Below are 14,932 nucleotides of genomic sequence, written 5' to 3'. Positions count from 1 at the left end.
ACACGGTCTTTTTGGGTGGCTGTCTCTCAAAGTCTTTTGCTTATGTTTACCTGGAAGGACCTTCTAGAATGGTACATCAAGGGCATCAATTTCTCAGTTCTCAATTCAAGAGGTTTGATATTTTTTCATTAGTTGTATTTATTAATCGTAAGTCTGACAGGTTTGTTTTAAAAGCAAACTTCAACCATGCCAGTTGATGGAACCACTTGACACATTAGACTTATATCAATAAATTCTAAATGAAAGTTAGAACAAAGGCAGCCCTATTGAAGCTTATGGATCTGTAGGTACTAACTGAGCTGCTCTCGGCCAAAGAATACAAACTGGAAAGAAGCAACTTGGAAGCAACAGAAGGTGTCATAAGGTTGTAGAGATTCTATTTTTCCATGCTGACCTTGTGTCTTTGATACTAATTCTGGACCTTAGCATTGAATTTGTAATGCAGAAACAGTTCCTGAAAAATGTATGTTACAACAATGTGTACACAGATTGGCTTCTGCCATAATACCTCTGACCTTTCACAGACAAATTCTGAAGATTTTTGGCTAATAACTAGTCTAGTCCTTTATCTTGGAATAATCTTTTCTCATTTTCACTAATGCAAGCCTAATATTAATTTAGAATTTAATTTAAGCAACTAAGCCAAATTTTGTAACCAGGTGTACGTTGTGCCTTCTGAAAGGTTGTACTCAATGTCCTCTTTGGATGTACTCTTTGATCCATTTGCAGGTATTTTGAATAGCTGTTCCATCTCCAAGTTTTCAGCATAAAAATCATATGCTACATTTCCTCCTGAAAATCCCAATGGAAGTCCTAAATTTATGTATTGTATTGCCATTTGCAGTGTCTAAAGCAGCTTTTTGTTACAGTGTATGCACTTGAAATGAATCATCTTTGTTCAAGAGCAAATTCAAACCTAAAGTTATCTGGGAGAACAGCAGGAGTCCAGTCAGTTGGTGGGAGTACAATAACATACATAAGCTACTCCATTCTAGCTACAGACATGTTAATTAATATATTTCTTTGACGCTCCAATTGATTGAAATAGCAATTAAAGAGTAATTAAAATGTTTATTTCTGTTAGGAATGTCAACCAAGATGTGGAATATTGCAATTACCCATGATGGATTAGAGGAAGATGATGAAGTCTTTGAAGTAGTTCTGAACTCCCCTGTGAATGCTGTTCTTGGCACCAGGACAAAAGCTGTAGTGAAAATTTTGGACTCAAAAGGAGGTATTCTCTTTTGATCTTCATCTTTAAACTGTGGGACAATCTTGGCTAGGTAGCTACTTATTGCCAACCACAAGTTGTTCCTAACACTTACCTTCACATCAAAATGCTTACTTTCTTTTCAGAGAAAACAGGCTTGGCAGTTGCAGACCATTTATTCTCTCACACAATCATATTCATCCTCTTAGGAAACACAGCATGGAGAAAGCAACAAGTACAAAATGAGAAGAGTGGGGGGAAACAAACCACTTTTCATAACAACATGAGTTCAGTTCTTATTTATTAAAGTGGAAAAAAAAAAGATTGTTGAGTCCATTAGAATTGTTTTTCAGTGATTGTACAACAGTGGTTACACACCTCTGAAAAAGATTGATTTTCTTCTCTAAAAAGAACCATAACGAGACACAGCTCTTAGAAATACATTTTCTAATGCATAGCAAACACAGGCCACAACATTACAGTGCACAGCAGTGATTATTACAGACTTTAGGCCTTTATTTCTTTATTATTATTGTGTTTTTCAGTAGCCAAATGTGGTGTGCCTAAAAGCACACCAAAAAGTAACAACTGAAGAAAAATACAAATGATTAGCAAAGCAGCTGAGGCCTGTAAAAGGTGAATAATATTCTCCCGTCTGGTACTTAGTGAAACAGTATTTTAAATACATGTGTTGTAATGAATGAGGCTTAATTTTACCAAAATTCCATTTAAAATTTGAGATCTAGTTTCTCTTTAACATTCATAACATACGTCAGGAGTTAATTGTCACAACTAATTTGAAGGAACAATAGTGTCCTGGGTTTCTGAAGAGGAAATTGACTGGTCATGCTGGACGTATCACCAATACTAGTTAAAGATACCTATCCCTGCCCAAAAATCCAGCTCTCCAAACCCTAATCTATGCATGAAAACAGGTATCTTCTGCAGACACTTGGTAGGAATTCTGATCTATGATTATGTAGATGCATTATGCAAAAAAATGTGTATATACAGATAGCTGCAGTCATAGACAGTTATAATTATGAAAACCCCACAAACAGGGATGATTGAACAAACAGCAAATCAGCCACATCAAGTGAAAGAATCATCCAACTTTTAAGGACAAGCTGTTTATGTGGCCATGTCAACATGACCAGTTATCTGATCGTGCAGCTAGAACTGACCATCTGCCATTTTTAATGCTTTCAGGTCAGTGCAGCTCTTTTCATTCTTCTGGCCAAAGCAAGCATGACTTCTGGAGGAGAGGCACGCTGTTTGCAGTTTCCTCAGGCTCCTCATCACCTTCCAGGCCTGGCAGTGTTCACTTGGAAGGGATCCCACCACCTCCTTCCAAAGGGATGAGAGAGCACAGAGGGGACACACTCCAGGAGCACAGCTTGGTGAATCAGTCAAGGACCAGGCTGAGAGTGATAGGAAATCGCAGAATAGTAAGACACTTCTGTTGTGTGGTGATGGACTGATTTATATATTCATTGGGGTTTGATATCTTCATTTAATTGTCCTATTTCTGAAGTGATTCTACCTGACTGTGCAATAGGTACTACCTATTTGCATTTGTCCTGAGTCAGACCTAAGTGTTACAGGACTAAAAATACTGTGAAGGAGGCTGGGGAGTGAGGAGGCACAGGAACATTTCCTGATTTTGAAGATCCATGTATGAGGGAGAGGAATGAAAGCAGCTGGGACAAGGAAAAGTTCAACAAGCAACAACAGTAATCATGAAGCTTTTAATCTTGTCTAAGTTATGGGTCAGCTTGAAGAAAGATGCAAGGTTTCACTAAAGACACTCGAGTCATGCCAATGCATGGAAACTGTAAAACTGGTCCTGAAGCCGTAAGGGTAAAAATACTGTTAGTTTAAACAGTGAACAGCGCCTGCCCATTGAGTTTTCCTATTTAAGCTATGTTGGTTTTGTCATGTTCTGCTTAAAAGTTAATGCAATCTGTCTATAAAAACACTTTTAACATGTGATTTTTGACGGCTGTTTTCAAAAGTCATTAGTCTGCATTTTCAGAGAGAAAGAGCTAAAAATTGTTCTGCATAATTTGTAATTTAGACCATGTAGCACATCTTACTAAAATTTTTGTTTCTTTAATGTATGAATATGTCCATCTCATTCTGCTATTGTACTTTGTTTTTTTTTTTTTTTTTTTTTCAGGTTCATCCTTCATCTGTATTTAGAAATGGAACGGATGTATTTTTCAAAGTAAGAATCTTGTGAATATTGCTCATACATTTCTGTGATTTTTTTCTGATTCTGCTCTTTCCGGACTTTATGCAGAACAACTTGCTAACCAAGTTCATTGTTCATTGTGACCAATGCTTTATTTTTCTGTGTATCTTCCTTTTTCATTGGTATAATTCCCCTTTAATTTCCAACAGTTTGTACTGTGCTGGGGGTGGGGGTGAGGAGGTAGGGGAGGGGAGGCAGTATTTTAAAGCTGCTTGTAAGAGCTAACTCACAGTTTTTCCTCTCCTGTTTTGCTTGTTTGTGGTACTGTAAATCCAAGTATCATGGGATGGTATCACTCAAAATGGAGGATGATACCTCATCAGCTAAAGCAAACAAGAAGGCTGAAGTGTCAGTAATTAATCAAGCACAAACGCAGATAAATGTCGTCTCCTCTAGGAAGACAGAAATCCCACAAGCTGATAAGGCAGAACTGGCATCTGAACCACGCTCAAGCCATGAAGTATGAAACCTTTTCTTTCATAGGAATTTTTACCATCTGCTTTCAGTCGTGCTCTTTTCCAAAATTAGTTAATGCCTCTGAGATCAGAAGCATAACTCCCCCTGTTCCAAAACTGAGTTTGAACAATACGCAGATAAATTAACAACTTAATCCTTGCAGTTTTTATGTCATGAAGTTTAATATAAGAGCTGTTGCATCTGTTTCATGTAGCTTGTTTGTTTTTTGTAATTATTTCCCTTCAAATGTTCAACTGCCATTCCCTTTTCCAGGACTTCAATTCCTTTCCAAAGGCTTGTACACCAGATTTGAAGGGGCTTTTGCATTATGAAGAAAGCACTCAGAAGTTATTTCAGTGTGATGGGATAATATGGACATTCTGGAGTTCCCAAAGCAAGGTAAAAATGTCACCATTACTATGCATCTGAAGCAGAGCATGGAGTCTGCAAAGCTTAAGACTCTGAAGCAAAGGTTCAGCTTGTAACAACTACTGAGTTGTGCTTGCAGGGGATAAAAAAGTTGTCCAGAGTCAGGTTTACTGTCAACAGAAGTGAAAATTCCCAGAGGCAAGATGAGAGCTTGATTGCTGTGGCTACCTTTTGTTTCTGCCACCCACAGGTGCTTCTAGACAAACTGCATGGACACAGTTGTCTTGATGCTTGTTGACAGGATTTAGTAAAATCAACTGACTTAGGTATTCTGTAAGCAAACATCCTCCCTTGCCACTCATGATCTCATACTGAATTTTTGTTATACCTCATTCCCTACGCAAACTGTAGGAGCCAGGAAATGTTATCCAAAGCAATGTCCTCTCTTAAGAGGATTTCTGGATCCAAGACTTTGTGTCAGCTTTATGCTACTGGTTATAAACCATGGAGTCCTCTGGCAGGCATGTAATTCTTTACATCTTCTAAGTGATGCTTTAGCTTTATTGACATACACCAATTTTCATGTTCAGTCGAATTCTGGAGAGGCGATCAGCAGCACCTTCAGCTTCAAGCCTGATTATTAGGGCAGAGCTAGACTACTGTGAGTAAGAGTCTGTTCTGCCTTTTCATCTTTTATTTCAGGAGGTGAGCCCAAAAAAATGTACCTCCGGATGGAGTCATCATGATGGGAACTGCTATTTACTGGTAGTAAATCACAAGGTCACCTGGAATACTGCTGCTCGGGCTTGCAGAGAACAGTAAGCCACTTCTCAAAACAAATGTATTTGATGTGCACTGACTGTTGCCCTGAACTGAATGTTGATCCTGAGAATAAGCTCACTTGGATAAGCCCTGCTTTTGTTGTGCTGCACAGCTACAACATGATTGAACAAGCCCTGGGATTCTGACCCAGTGGAAAATTCACATATCATTAGTGCCATAGTTATCATACTATATTCGTTATATGAATGCCTTTCTTCAGCCTTCTCTGATCCACCGCTTCTTTGACTCTGTCTTCAGTTAATATTAGCAACAGCACAATGATACCAGCTCCTTTGTGCTACATGGTATTCTTATGAAGAAGCTGATTCAGGATCTGTAACTACTCAAAAACTTTGTCATCCAATTTTACGATAAGATTTTGACTTCTAAGGAAAAATGAAAGTTAGTAAATTATAATAATAATTGTAACAGAGTAGGAGGCAAATACAAAATCCACCATACAAGCCAGCCTTGAACTTTTGAGGCCTGCTTTGTGATTTTTGTTTTAGGAGCAACAGTTTAGGACTGGAAGAAATGCTAGCCTTGGTAACATTGAGCTTGCCTGGGATCATGAATGTTCAGTACCTTGTGTTGAATCCTGAGCACCAGGCTGAACAAAAGGATGGGCTTTAATTGCCTCTTTCTATTGCTCCATGAAATGAAAATTGAAACACACAGATGGGTTGGAGATGAAAGAAACAGAATATATTCAGGAAGTGGTTGAAGAATATATAGGCAACATGAAACATGTACAAGCGTGCATGACAAACCTTGATTTATTCCAGTCAGTTATAGCGGTTTATTTTGTCTTGGTAACAGGCGAAAGGAAAGTCTTAGTTCCAAATATGTTCCATCCAGATAATGGACAATACTCTTTATGAAAACTCACCACAAATCTCACATTGTTGATAGTTTTTCCTAAAGTGTTGGGTTATCCCAGCAAAGCCGTCAGTTGTGAATATTCTAGTATTTCTTCCCAAAGGACTCAGCATTCAGTTGATTTCTGAGGAATTCTCACTGAATTAATCACATGTCTGTATGCTGGGAGGTGTTCCCATTTCCTAGAAGAGTGTGTTCCCAGGGACCCATACTGTCTGTGGAAGATAACTTCCTGCTGAAGGCTATAGTGTGTAATACAGAATTTAAACTGAGTAACAGTAAGTTAGTGACAGCGTGAAACAGCTACACAAAGAGTCAAGGCATATCACAATCCACAAGCAAGTGAATCCTAGGGCAGTGACAATTTAATTAATGTCAGATTACCACAGACTGATGAAGCTTTATCATGGTAAATGGAGTACTCCTGACCTCCACCTGGAATTGATTTACAAAAGTAGGACCCCAGGCACACACTTTAAAGTGTTACTATAAGATAACTTAATACATCTTATTTTGTGCTTTTGTCCTCCTCCTCCCGTGCCCCCATCATCCACCACTGCTGGTTCTGGTATTTCTGTAATTAATACTTCTAGTACTTCTACTGTTGGCATTTAATTGGCTGAAGTTTTCCAATAAGCAAATGAAATCAACACGGATGCCACTTAATAGATCATAGAAACATCAGATATTGAATAAAAAGATTAGAGTTGACTTTCGTGATACCAGCCAATTTCACTGAAAAAAAAAATATATATATATATATATTACTAAACAAAAAAAAATACAAAAAAAGAATATTTTTTATTACCAAAAAAGTGGCATTATTTTCTATTTTCTGTTCTATTTTCTTGCTTGACATTTTCTAGTATGTAGATCAGGACAAAAAGCACAAACAATTTATCATGGAAGCAACTGCTGTCTGGACATAACTATGTACTTGGGCTTATGCAAACCCATTTGGGTTCTATCGCTGCATGTTGCAGCAGTGAGCTTTGATATGTGTTGCATCCATTTGTTACAAGGGGCATACCACTCTTTGGTTTCCATATGCAGAGATAGAAGACAACATAAAAATGGGCTTGTCTTGACAGAAGTTGCTGAATAGTGATAGTGTGGTTAAAAAAAATCTCAGCTAATTGCATATAAAATCTTGTACCATTTCTAAACCTCCTCCAATACAATGGAGAGAAAGGTGTTTTAAAACTCATTTATCTGTGTTTGTTTCTTATGCATGAGGAGACTCTTGGCAGCATGAAGAGAGGCATCTGAGGGATATTATGGCTCAGTGACCACACAGCAGCCTGATTTAGCAGCAATTTTGGTCATTTATGTTGCAGTTTTTGTTTATCCCATAGAAACACATGTTCCCCTAGGGTCAATGCAGCAGGGCTCACTCACATGTAAGATGGTTTCACTGCTGCTCCTGCAAAGACAGAATCCACTGTTGCTTGATTTGCTGTTAGTCAAATGATGCCTTCACCATCCCAAAGTTAAATATTTAATGAGAGTCTAAATATGATCAGATTGCAGATCATTTGCTGCCAGCTTTTTAAGACAGGCTGTTCTTCTGTTCTATGTTTGTATTTTAGCAACATGTGGCCTCAGTCCTTGGGAATCACAGGCAAAGCCATATCCAAAACAATGGTTAGATCCTTTGTGATGGCTCTGTACTGCCTTGTGCAAAGCAGGGTGGACCCAACTGCTCTCCACTCCTAATGCTGCACTAGTTCTGTAAGAGACTGATTTAACTTATTGTTACAGGCGACTCCAGCATAGGAGAGTAATTACCTGGAGTAGTTTTGAAGGCCCAAGGTGTTTGACTTTCAACAGCCACTCTGGATATATAGGGCTCCTGTAAACTCAGCATCATGTCTGTCAATCTCATCTGATTGTTTTGAATATCAGGAGGTGTCATAAGCAACGCTAGACAGCTATTTCAAGGCACCAGGATTACTTCCTAGGCGAGCAAACAAAAGCCTGGGATAATTACAGCAGAGCCTCTCAGTCACTGTCCCTTCACTGTCAGTATGGGACATGAATTTACTGCAGTAATTCATATCACATGTCCTCCTGTGCTACAGAGATCTTCACTGCCAGTCAAGTCTGCTTTCGCAGAAGTTCAGTTTATCAGAATGGTACAGACCTCCTTTAAATGTACTGGTTAATTTCATGTAAATGTAATAATAGCATGTAATACTTCAAGGTTAATGGCTACCTGAAATATTTCCTTAGCTTGGGAAACTGCTCTTAGAAGAATGCTCTTGACTTGAAAGCAAAAATTTTAAATCACAAAGGAATGATTTGCAAATGGACTTACCAGAGGAATCAGTGTTGTGGTTTTGTTGTTGTTTGTGTTTAAATAAGGCAGTATGACCTCTTGTATGGAGTAATTTAAATTAGGAAGTGGTAGATTTACATAACTCCATAATGAACATTATTTCATCAATTCTTGTGTCAGGAGCTCTGCCTGGAGATACAGGTTAGAAATATTAACAGCAGTGGTATTTCAGTACTGTTTTCATTTCCCTACAATACCGCAAAACCCTTGACCAGGTTTAATGATTAGAATAGTTGTTCTCTCTCCAGTCATGTTTGTTGGTCAGGCTGTATTTAGAAAGCACTCTTATGCAGGAAAGATTAGATAACATAATTATTGCACTGCTTTCCCTTCACAATGCTGAAGGCTCTCACTGGTGCTTGTGTTGAAGAAAGTCTGAATCTGTTACTGCTCAGACCACCCTTGTATGTAAATGGTATAGCAGTTACTGATACAAATTGATGCTTTTGTTTGTTTTTAATTTTCCTAAAACTATTACAGCTCTCTAAAGTAACTGACTAAGTTCTGGTGCTTTGATTGTCTTTAAGCAGCAGCCAGATAAAATGGCTATTTTTGTTCTTGCTTACTAATGGTGATACCACAGAGACCACTGCCCAAAACTCTTCTCAGACTCAAGTCTGGTGACTGGCCAGCCACAGTCACTGTGAGGGGGAATGGCATTCTGCTGTTGAATCAGTTACCTGGGGCGGACACCCTGAATGAGCTGCCCTGCTTTCCTGGACCTTTTGTTTGAAGAAGAAGAATCCAAAACTTTCCAAGAGCATTAGCCAGAGTAACCGATTTGTTCACTGGAGACTTGGTAGATGGGCCTGGTGGTTGAGCACAGAGAAGAAGCATGTCACCCTTGTGACATAAGGGGACAAAGAGTACATACACAAGAGCTGGTAACACAGCTTTGCAATCAGTGGGTGAAGTTTGGGGATTCTGTACCATAAGGAGGTGTGCAATCCTGGCCCCTGTCTGGGTGCTTCTAACCACTTTCTGCTGGATCAGGCTACCATTTGTAAAGTCATGATCAATGCTTCTGAGGCTACCCTGCCACACCTCTATCTGTGGATTGTACATGGAAGATGTCAGTAAGATCCTTTACACTTTGTTCTTTGGTGGTCTCAGATCTTAGGGGACCTTGATGGGGCCTGTGTTACTATATGGTCCTTGGTCTAGGGTAGCCTTGCATCAGGGCACGTCAGGTACACAGCATAAGGGCTAACACACAGCTGTCCTGTAGGTGTTGGGGGATCCACTGTGCAAAGAGGAGTAAGGGGGTGAATCCTGTGCTGTTTCAGTTGACTATAGGAGTAATGGGATAGGCCTTTGCAGCAGAAGCATACCATCAACATTGCTCTGTACTATACTCCTGTATGCCCAGAAAAAGGAATGGCCCAAGTTTTGTGTGAACAGGACTGCGCAGAACACTGTGGATTGATAGGAATTCCTCCTGATGAAAAATTTACCTGCGGCCCTATTTTCCATGGGGTTATGATATAGCATCCACAGGATCATTACTGTTAATATTAATTACTGTTAAAAAAGATGTATGTCAGCAAACAGGAATGGAGCTCCAGGCATGGGTCTCTAAGTGGGTGGCAGACTTGGTGGTGGAATTCCACCCCAGGATCTTTTCTCTGTCTCAGTATTGTCTGCCATGCCTCCCTTGTCCCAGCTCTTAAGAACAACCTTACTCTCTTCAGAAAAATACTGGTTTTCTATCTCCAGTGCATCTGGCAACAGTCACAAAATTCAATAACTTCTAATGATACTATTGACTTATTCTTCTGCTAGAAAAGTTTTTTGCTGTCTTAAAATGTTTTGAAGAGCAGTGTTGTTTCCTTGGGGCCTATCAAGTATCACCTAGGATGTTCGAAGGGGTTGACATCACTGTTACACTAAACAGCAGTCATAAGTATGGGAAAAGAGAAATGGGAGAGACTCAGTAGGAGAGGAAGGGTGAGAGTAGGCATGCCACATAAAAAAGGCATCATTAAATCAGGGCAGGCAAAAAGATGGATAACCATGAAAGTCAGCTGCTGACAGCTGACAATTCCTGGCAAATATGAAAGATACAAGTGTTCAGTGCTCAGTGCTGAAGATATTCAATGGCCTGATTTTGGCCTGACCTCTAAATGGCCTGAATTTGGCCTGACCTCTAAATGGCTTAAGAGCAGCCTACTGATGTTTGCATGCTTGGTACTAGTTGGGGGACTTTGCAGTGCAAGGCCATTCAGTATTTTAAGTTTTGCAAGCCCTCCACTGTGATTTAAGTACACAGACAGATTTGAGCTGGTGCATTGGTTTCATTCTAAATCTAGTTAATACAAGCCAAAACTCCTTTCAGATCTGAACTAAATGAACAGTCATTGTGAACAACACAACATTACCTCTCAGAACCATGCTGCCATTCTAAATCAACCCCCTGAATTACACACAGACTTCATTCTATTTTGAAATATGCCCAAGTTTTAAACTGTGTTACTCAGAGCTTTAGCTTTGTCAGAAAACAGTTTAAAAAGCATACAGTCTGCTGCACTACCAAATAGGTGAAGCTGTATCTTTTGGTGACTTGGATTTTTAGTGTGGTGGATTTTTATTTTAGAGAAAAAGGCAGTATTGATAAACAATTATGTCCATGATTTAAAACATAGTTTTTGAGTTTGTTACACATGTCCAGTATACACATATTTTATTTGCACAGACATTTTAATTTTTCTATTAGAAAATTAGAAAAATCAATCTAGGACTTAAGTTCTACAAGTAATTGTAAATGTAAGACTAAATCTTTATGTAGTTATTCTTTCATGCCCGTACTGATTTTCCTGTGAAATGTGAGCTATAAGGTGTATGTTAGAATCCTTCATGCTTCTTGTTGGTAAGTCTATGGGAGATGTCTGTCGCTCTGTGGAATTCTAATTACTCTCTTCTCTCTTGTTGAGCCTAGATACCAGGGGAGTCTAGCAAGTGTGGCTAATGAACAACACATGCAGTGGCTGTGGGACTTCAGCGGGAGAAAGCCTTTTTGGATAGGCAAGTATATCAGCTGACAATAAAGTGACTGATGATAAAGCCTTAAACTGCTACAAGTTTTCAGCACCGTTTCCAAATGCTGCATTGCCCTAAACTTTCTGCAGTGTTTGGTATTTCAGATTAATGCATAAACTGAAAGCTGTCATGCACCTGGATAATTTTATGTCTTTATCAAAAAGAAGAGTTTATCATGACCTGTGTTGCCTAGCAACCTTTCCCGTTTTAAACCTAGCTGGTAAAATAAATCAACTAAATCAGCTTTAAAAACTACATTCAGTTTGTACTCATGTTCAATGGTGTAATGATTCTATTACCCTGAGAGAAATAAAGTCCTTTGATAAGAATAAAAACTAGAAGCCCATTGTGTTGATTTTCTAATTGTCATCTCTTCTAGCTAAGATGAAAGGTCATATCTGACCCATTTTGGTCTTAGGAACTCAGAGGCTAAGTGAAAATGCATACTTTAAGTTGTGCTAACTATCATCCTTTCAACAGTATAAACAAGATCTATGGAGATCTGCAGGATTTTATTTTCAGGAGGAATCCATGAAGTCTGAAGCTGCCCAGGCTTGAATATGACACTCTATTTGGCATCCTAAGTATCAAAAGAGAAACTTGGGGTATGATAGACATGGAGAGAAAGAAAATATTTTAGGCCAGTAATGGGGAAAAAAGTTAAGTGTAGATGCTGTACAAAATATTGAAGTGTATTATTGCTTGTATTTCTCCAGATTTGTTCATTTATTTATTTATTTTTGGCCTGCACAATTTGCATATATTTTTAAGAGGGATAGGACAACATGCTTCTGTTGACATCAGGCTCTGGGGATGAACAATATCACTCATTTGGTCTTACTGATTTCACGCAGGCTTGAACGACCAAGTCAATCCTGGACATTGGGAGTGGAATGGAGGAGAACCTGTCACATACGTTAACTGGAGAAGAGGCTTCTATCACTTTCCAAAGAGAGGCAATAATTGTGTATTAGTGCAGAAGAGAGGAAAATGGCAAGCAACTGACTGCAGGAAGGTCAAACGGAACAGCTATGTATGTTCTAGAAAGCTGTAAAGAATGGAGGATCCCTGTGAAAGCATGTGGATATTCCTTTTGTTTCAGTCTATTTATCTGCAGGCATGTGATGGTATTCAGACAGAAAACTGTCTTAATTATCACCGAGGTTTTATTTTGTGTTGCCAGAGATGCAGATGCATTGGATTCCAAACAAGAAATAGAGGTCAGTTGCAAACAGTAAGTCCAGGTCAAGGCTTTGAACTCTCCCCAGAAACTTTGATCTGTCGCTTATTCATTTGTATTTTCACACCAAAGAGCTAGGCCTAACCGCTTTCATCAAATTTCTGTGTAAACATACCTTTGTTTACACAGAAAGAAGGAAAAAAGAAAGAAAGTAGCACATCAGTTGATTTGCTTCAGTCTTAAGGAGTGATTATGGATTGGCTATTGCTTTAATACATTTGCAAAAAAAACAGCAGTTTTACCCTGCAGTCACAGTGAAAGAAATACTGTTTGGGGTGGAAGTGAGGGCAGACTCTGCTGGCTGAAAGCAGGTTATCTTGTGTGAGGAAGGGTGAGACATTTTGTCAGGATACTTTTTGTACTTTGTACTTTTTGTGTGGATGCCCTAGTACAATGTTCTACAAAAGAATAGCAGTGATATGGTTTAGTGACAGAGTACCAACATGAGCAAAAGCCTTGTATTTCTTTTTCTAGTATCCAAGAACAGCTTCAGATCCTAATGGATCTGCTCACATAGAACTGCACATTGTTTGTCACTTCTGACTAAAATTATTCACTGTTTTTTAGAATTGCATGATGTTGCTATAATTTTTACAGTGTAATTAACTAACAGGACCTCTGCAAATCTAATGCTATTTCGAAGGATGATTTACACACACAAAAAAATTAATTCTGAAGCTTAATTCCAGAATAGTATCATGGGATTCAGTGATACATGAACATGAATAGGATTTATATGTGTATATAAGCCAATGTAATCGTGAGACATACTTTGTACTAAAGCAGCTATGGCTTTTGAAAAGTATTAATCTAAGTCCTTATTAGGGATTTGAGGTTTTAAAAAATAATTATAAAAAATCCAGATTTAGTCCTGAGAATAGCTTAAAAACAGCATTTAATAGGAAAAAAACAAAACAAAACAAGACCAAAAGCAAAAACAAAAACAAACAAACAAACAAAAAACACACAACAAAACAAAACAACAAAACAACAAAACCCAAACAGCTGCCCATAACTTAATTTTAACTTATTATACATACATGCCATTGTCATGTTACCACTTGGTAACATTATAGTAAAGTTATTCCTGACATGACAAAAATCTTGTTTTAGGACCTCCTTACTGCCAGCCTTAAAATTAAAAAAAGAAACAAGTCATAAGCTTGCTAAAAAATTAAAGCTTTTTTCAAACCCTCCCTCCGCCTGACATGAGTGTATGACAGGTGGTGTGGCATCGAGTATAAAGAATTTACCATGTACCATATGAACTCTCAGCCCTCCCATCTGCCTGCCTGCCGCCAGCAGTTGTTTCTGTCCACGTCCCTTACAAGCTCATCAATTCGGCCAGACTCTTGATCAATTACATTTGTGCACCATTTGCACCTCTGCTCTTTCTAGGGCTCCTCAAAGTAATTTCTCAGTCCTGTGAAGGAACAGATGCAGCAGAATCACCTCTCCTCTCTGTGCTGGAGGAACTGTTCCAGGGATTATTTATCCTTCCTTGTTGCGTATGATGAGTTAGAACAGGCATGTGAGTAGCAGGGCAGTCCTTCCATGTAAGAGAGTACCTTTCTGAAGGGACTCTTGCACTCTTGCAGATAAGCACAAGTGCCTTACAAGATTAGAGGTAAAATACTGTGGACAGAACCATATCATATTGTTGGTATCAACAGATACAACCAAACACACTTCCATAATTCGTTTTTGTCTTTTTGACCTTTATGCCAAGCTTCTAGACACTTTTATAGACACTAACACTTTTGCTTAAGAAGTTACCTAAACCAAAATGATATATATGCTAATTGTTTCAAGAATACCCCCAAAACAAGTAGCCTCTGTGTACCTGTCCAGACCTGTTTTTATTTCTTTGTAATTATATATATATATATATATTTCTTTTCACTGAAAACAAACAAAAACAAACAAACAAAAAACAAAACCCATGGTGCAACAAAGCACACTTGATAGCTACAGATATCATGTTCTGTAATTGCAGGGAAAAATGATTAAGAGAGGCTGTTAAACATAAACATAAAATTTTATTTATTTAGGGCCTTCTTGTTATAAAAACTACTGAGCTTATTGGTACTATCTTTACAAAACCTATCAAGATTATTAAGTACCCCTCCTACTTACATAATGAATGACCTTAACAGAGAGGGAATTTTGGCCATGGAGTTTGTTACTGGACCAATAACTAAAATATGACTAGTGACTATACTGAGACAGCACTGATCTCGGAAGTTTGCTTGTGTGTGAAGAGTGGAAAATACCCCTTTTCTGTACTTTACTTGAAGTACCTTAAAGCAATTGAGGTGTTTGAAATTT

At 38.5% G+C, this 14,932-nt stretch overlaps 1 protein-coding gene across 9 annotated transcripts in view; it reads left to right on the top strand.

The window, feature by feature from the left end:
* Nucleotides 1-13,535, top strand: part of FREM1 (FRAS1 related extracellular matrix 1) — a 65,782-nt gene extending 52,247 nt beyond the window's left edge. For 4 of the 9 annotated variants that reach the window (XM_068666145.1, XM_068666147.1, XM_068666150.1 and 1 more), the window contains 8 exons: nucleotides 1,085-1,234; nucleotides 2,420-2,658; nucleotides 3,390-3,437; nucleotides 3,742-3,924; nucleotides 4,194-4,319; nucleotides 4,992-5,107; nucleotides 11,264-11,349; nucleotides 12,219-13,535. In XM_068666145.1, the coding sequence (XP_068522246.1) occupies nucleotides 1,085-1,234; nucleotides 2,420-2,658; nucleotides 3,390-3,437; nucleotides 3,742-3,924; nucleotides 4,194-4,319; nucleotides 4,992-5,107; nucleotides 11,264-11,349; nucleotides 12,219-12,418 (1,148 nt within the window). In that variant the 3' untranslated portion in view covers nucleotides 12,419-13,535. Of the gene's footprint in view, nucleotides 1-1,084; nucleotides 1,235-2,419; nucleotides 2,659-3,389; nucleotides 3,438-3,741; nucleotides 3,925-4,193; nucleotides 4,320-4,991; nucleotides 5,108-11,258; nucleotides 11,350-12,218 lie in introns of those variants that run through there. The other 5 variants (XR_011091050.1, XM_068666146.1, XM_068666148.1 and 2 more) reach the window with 5 other exon arrangements.
* The last annotated feature ends 1,397 nt before the right edge of the window (nucleotides 13,536-14,932 follow it).

This window comes from Anas acuta, chromosome Z, assembly GCF_963932015.1.
Source record: "Anas acuta chromosome Z, bAnaAcu1.1, whole genome shotgun sequence".
Lineage (NCBI taxonomy): Eukaryota > Metazoa > Chordata > Aves > Anseriformes > Anatidae > Anas > Anas acuta.
This window is presented reverse-complemented; position numbering and strand designations above follow the sequence as displayed.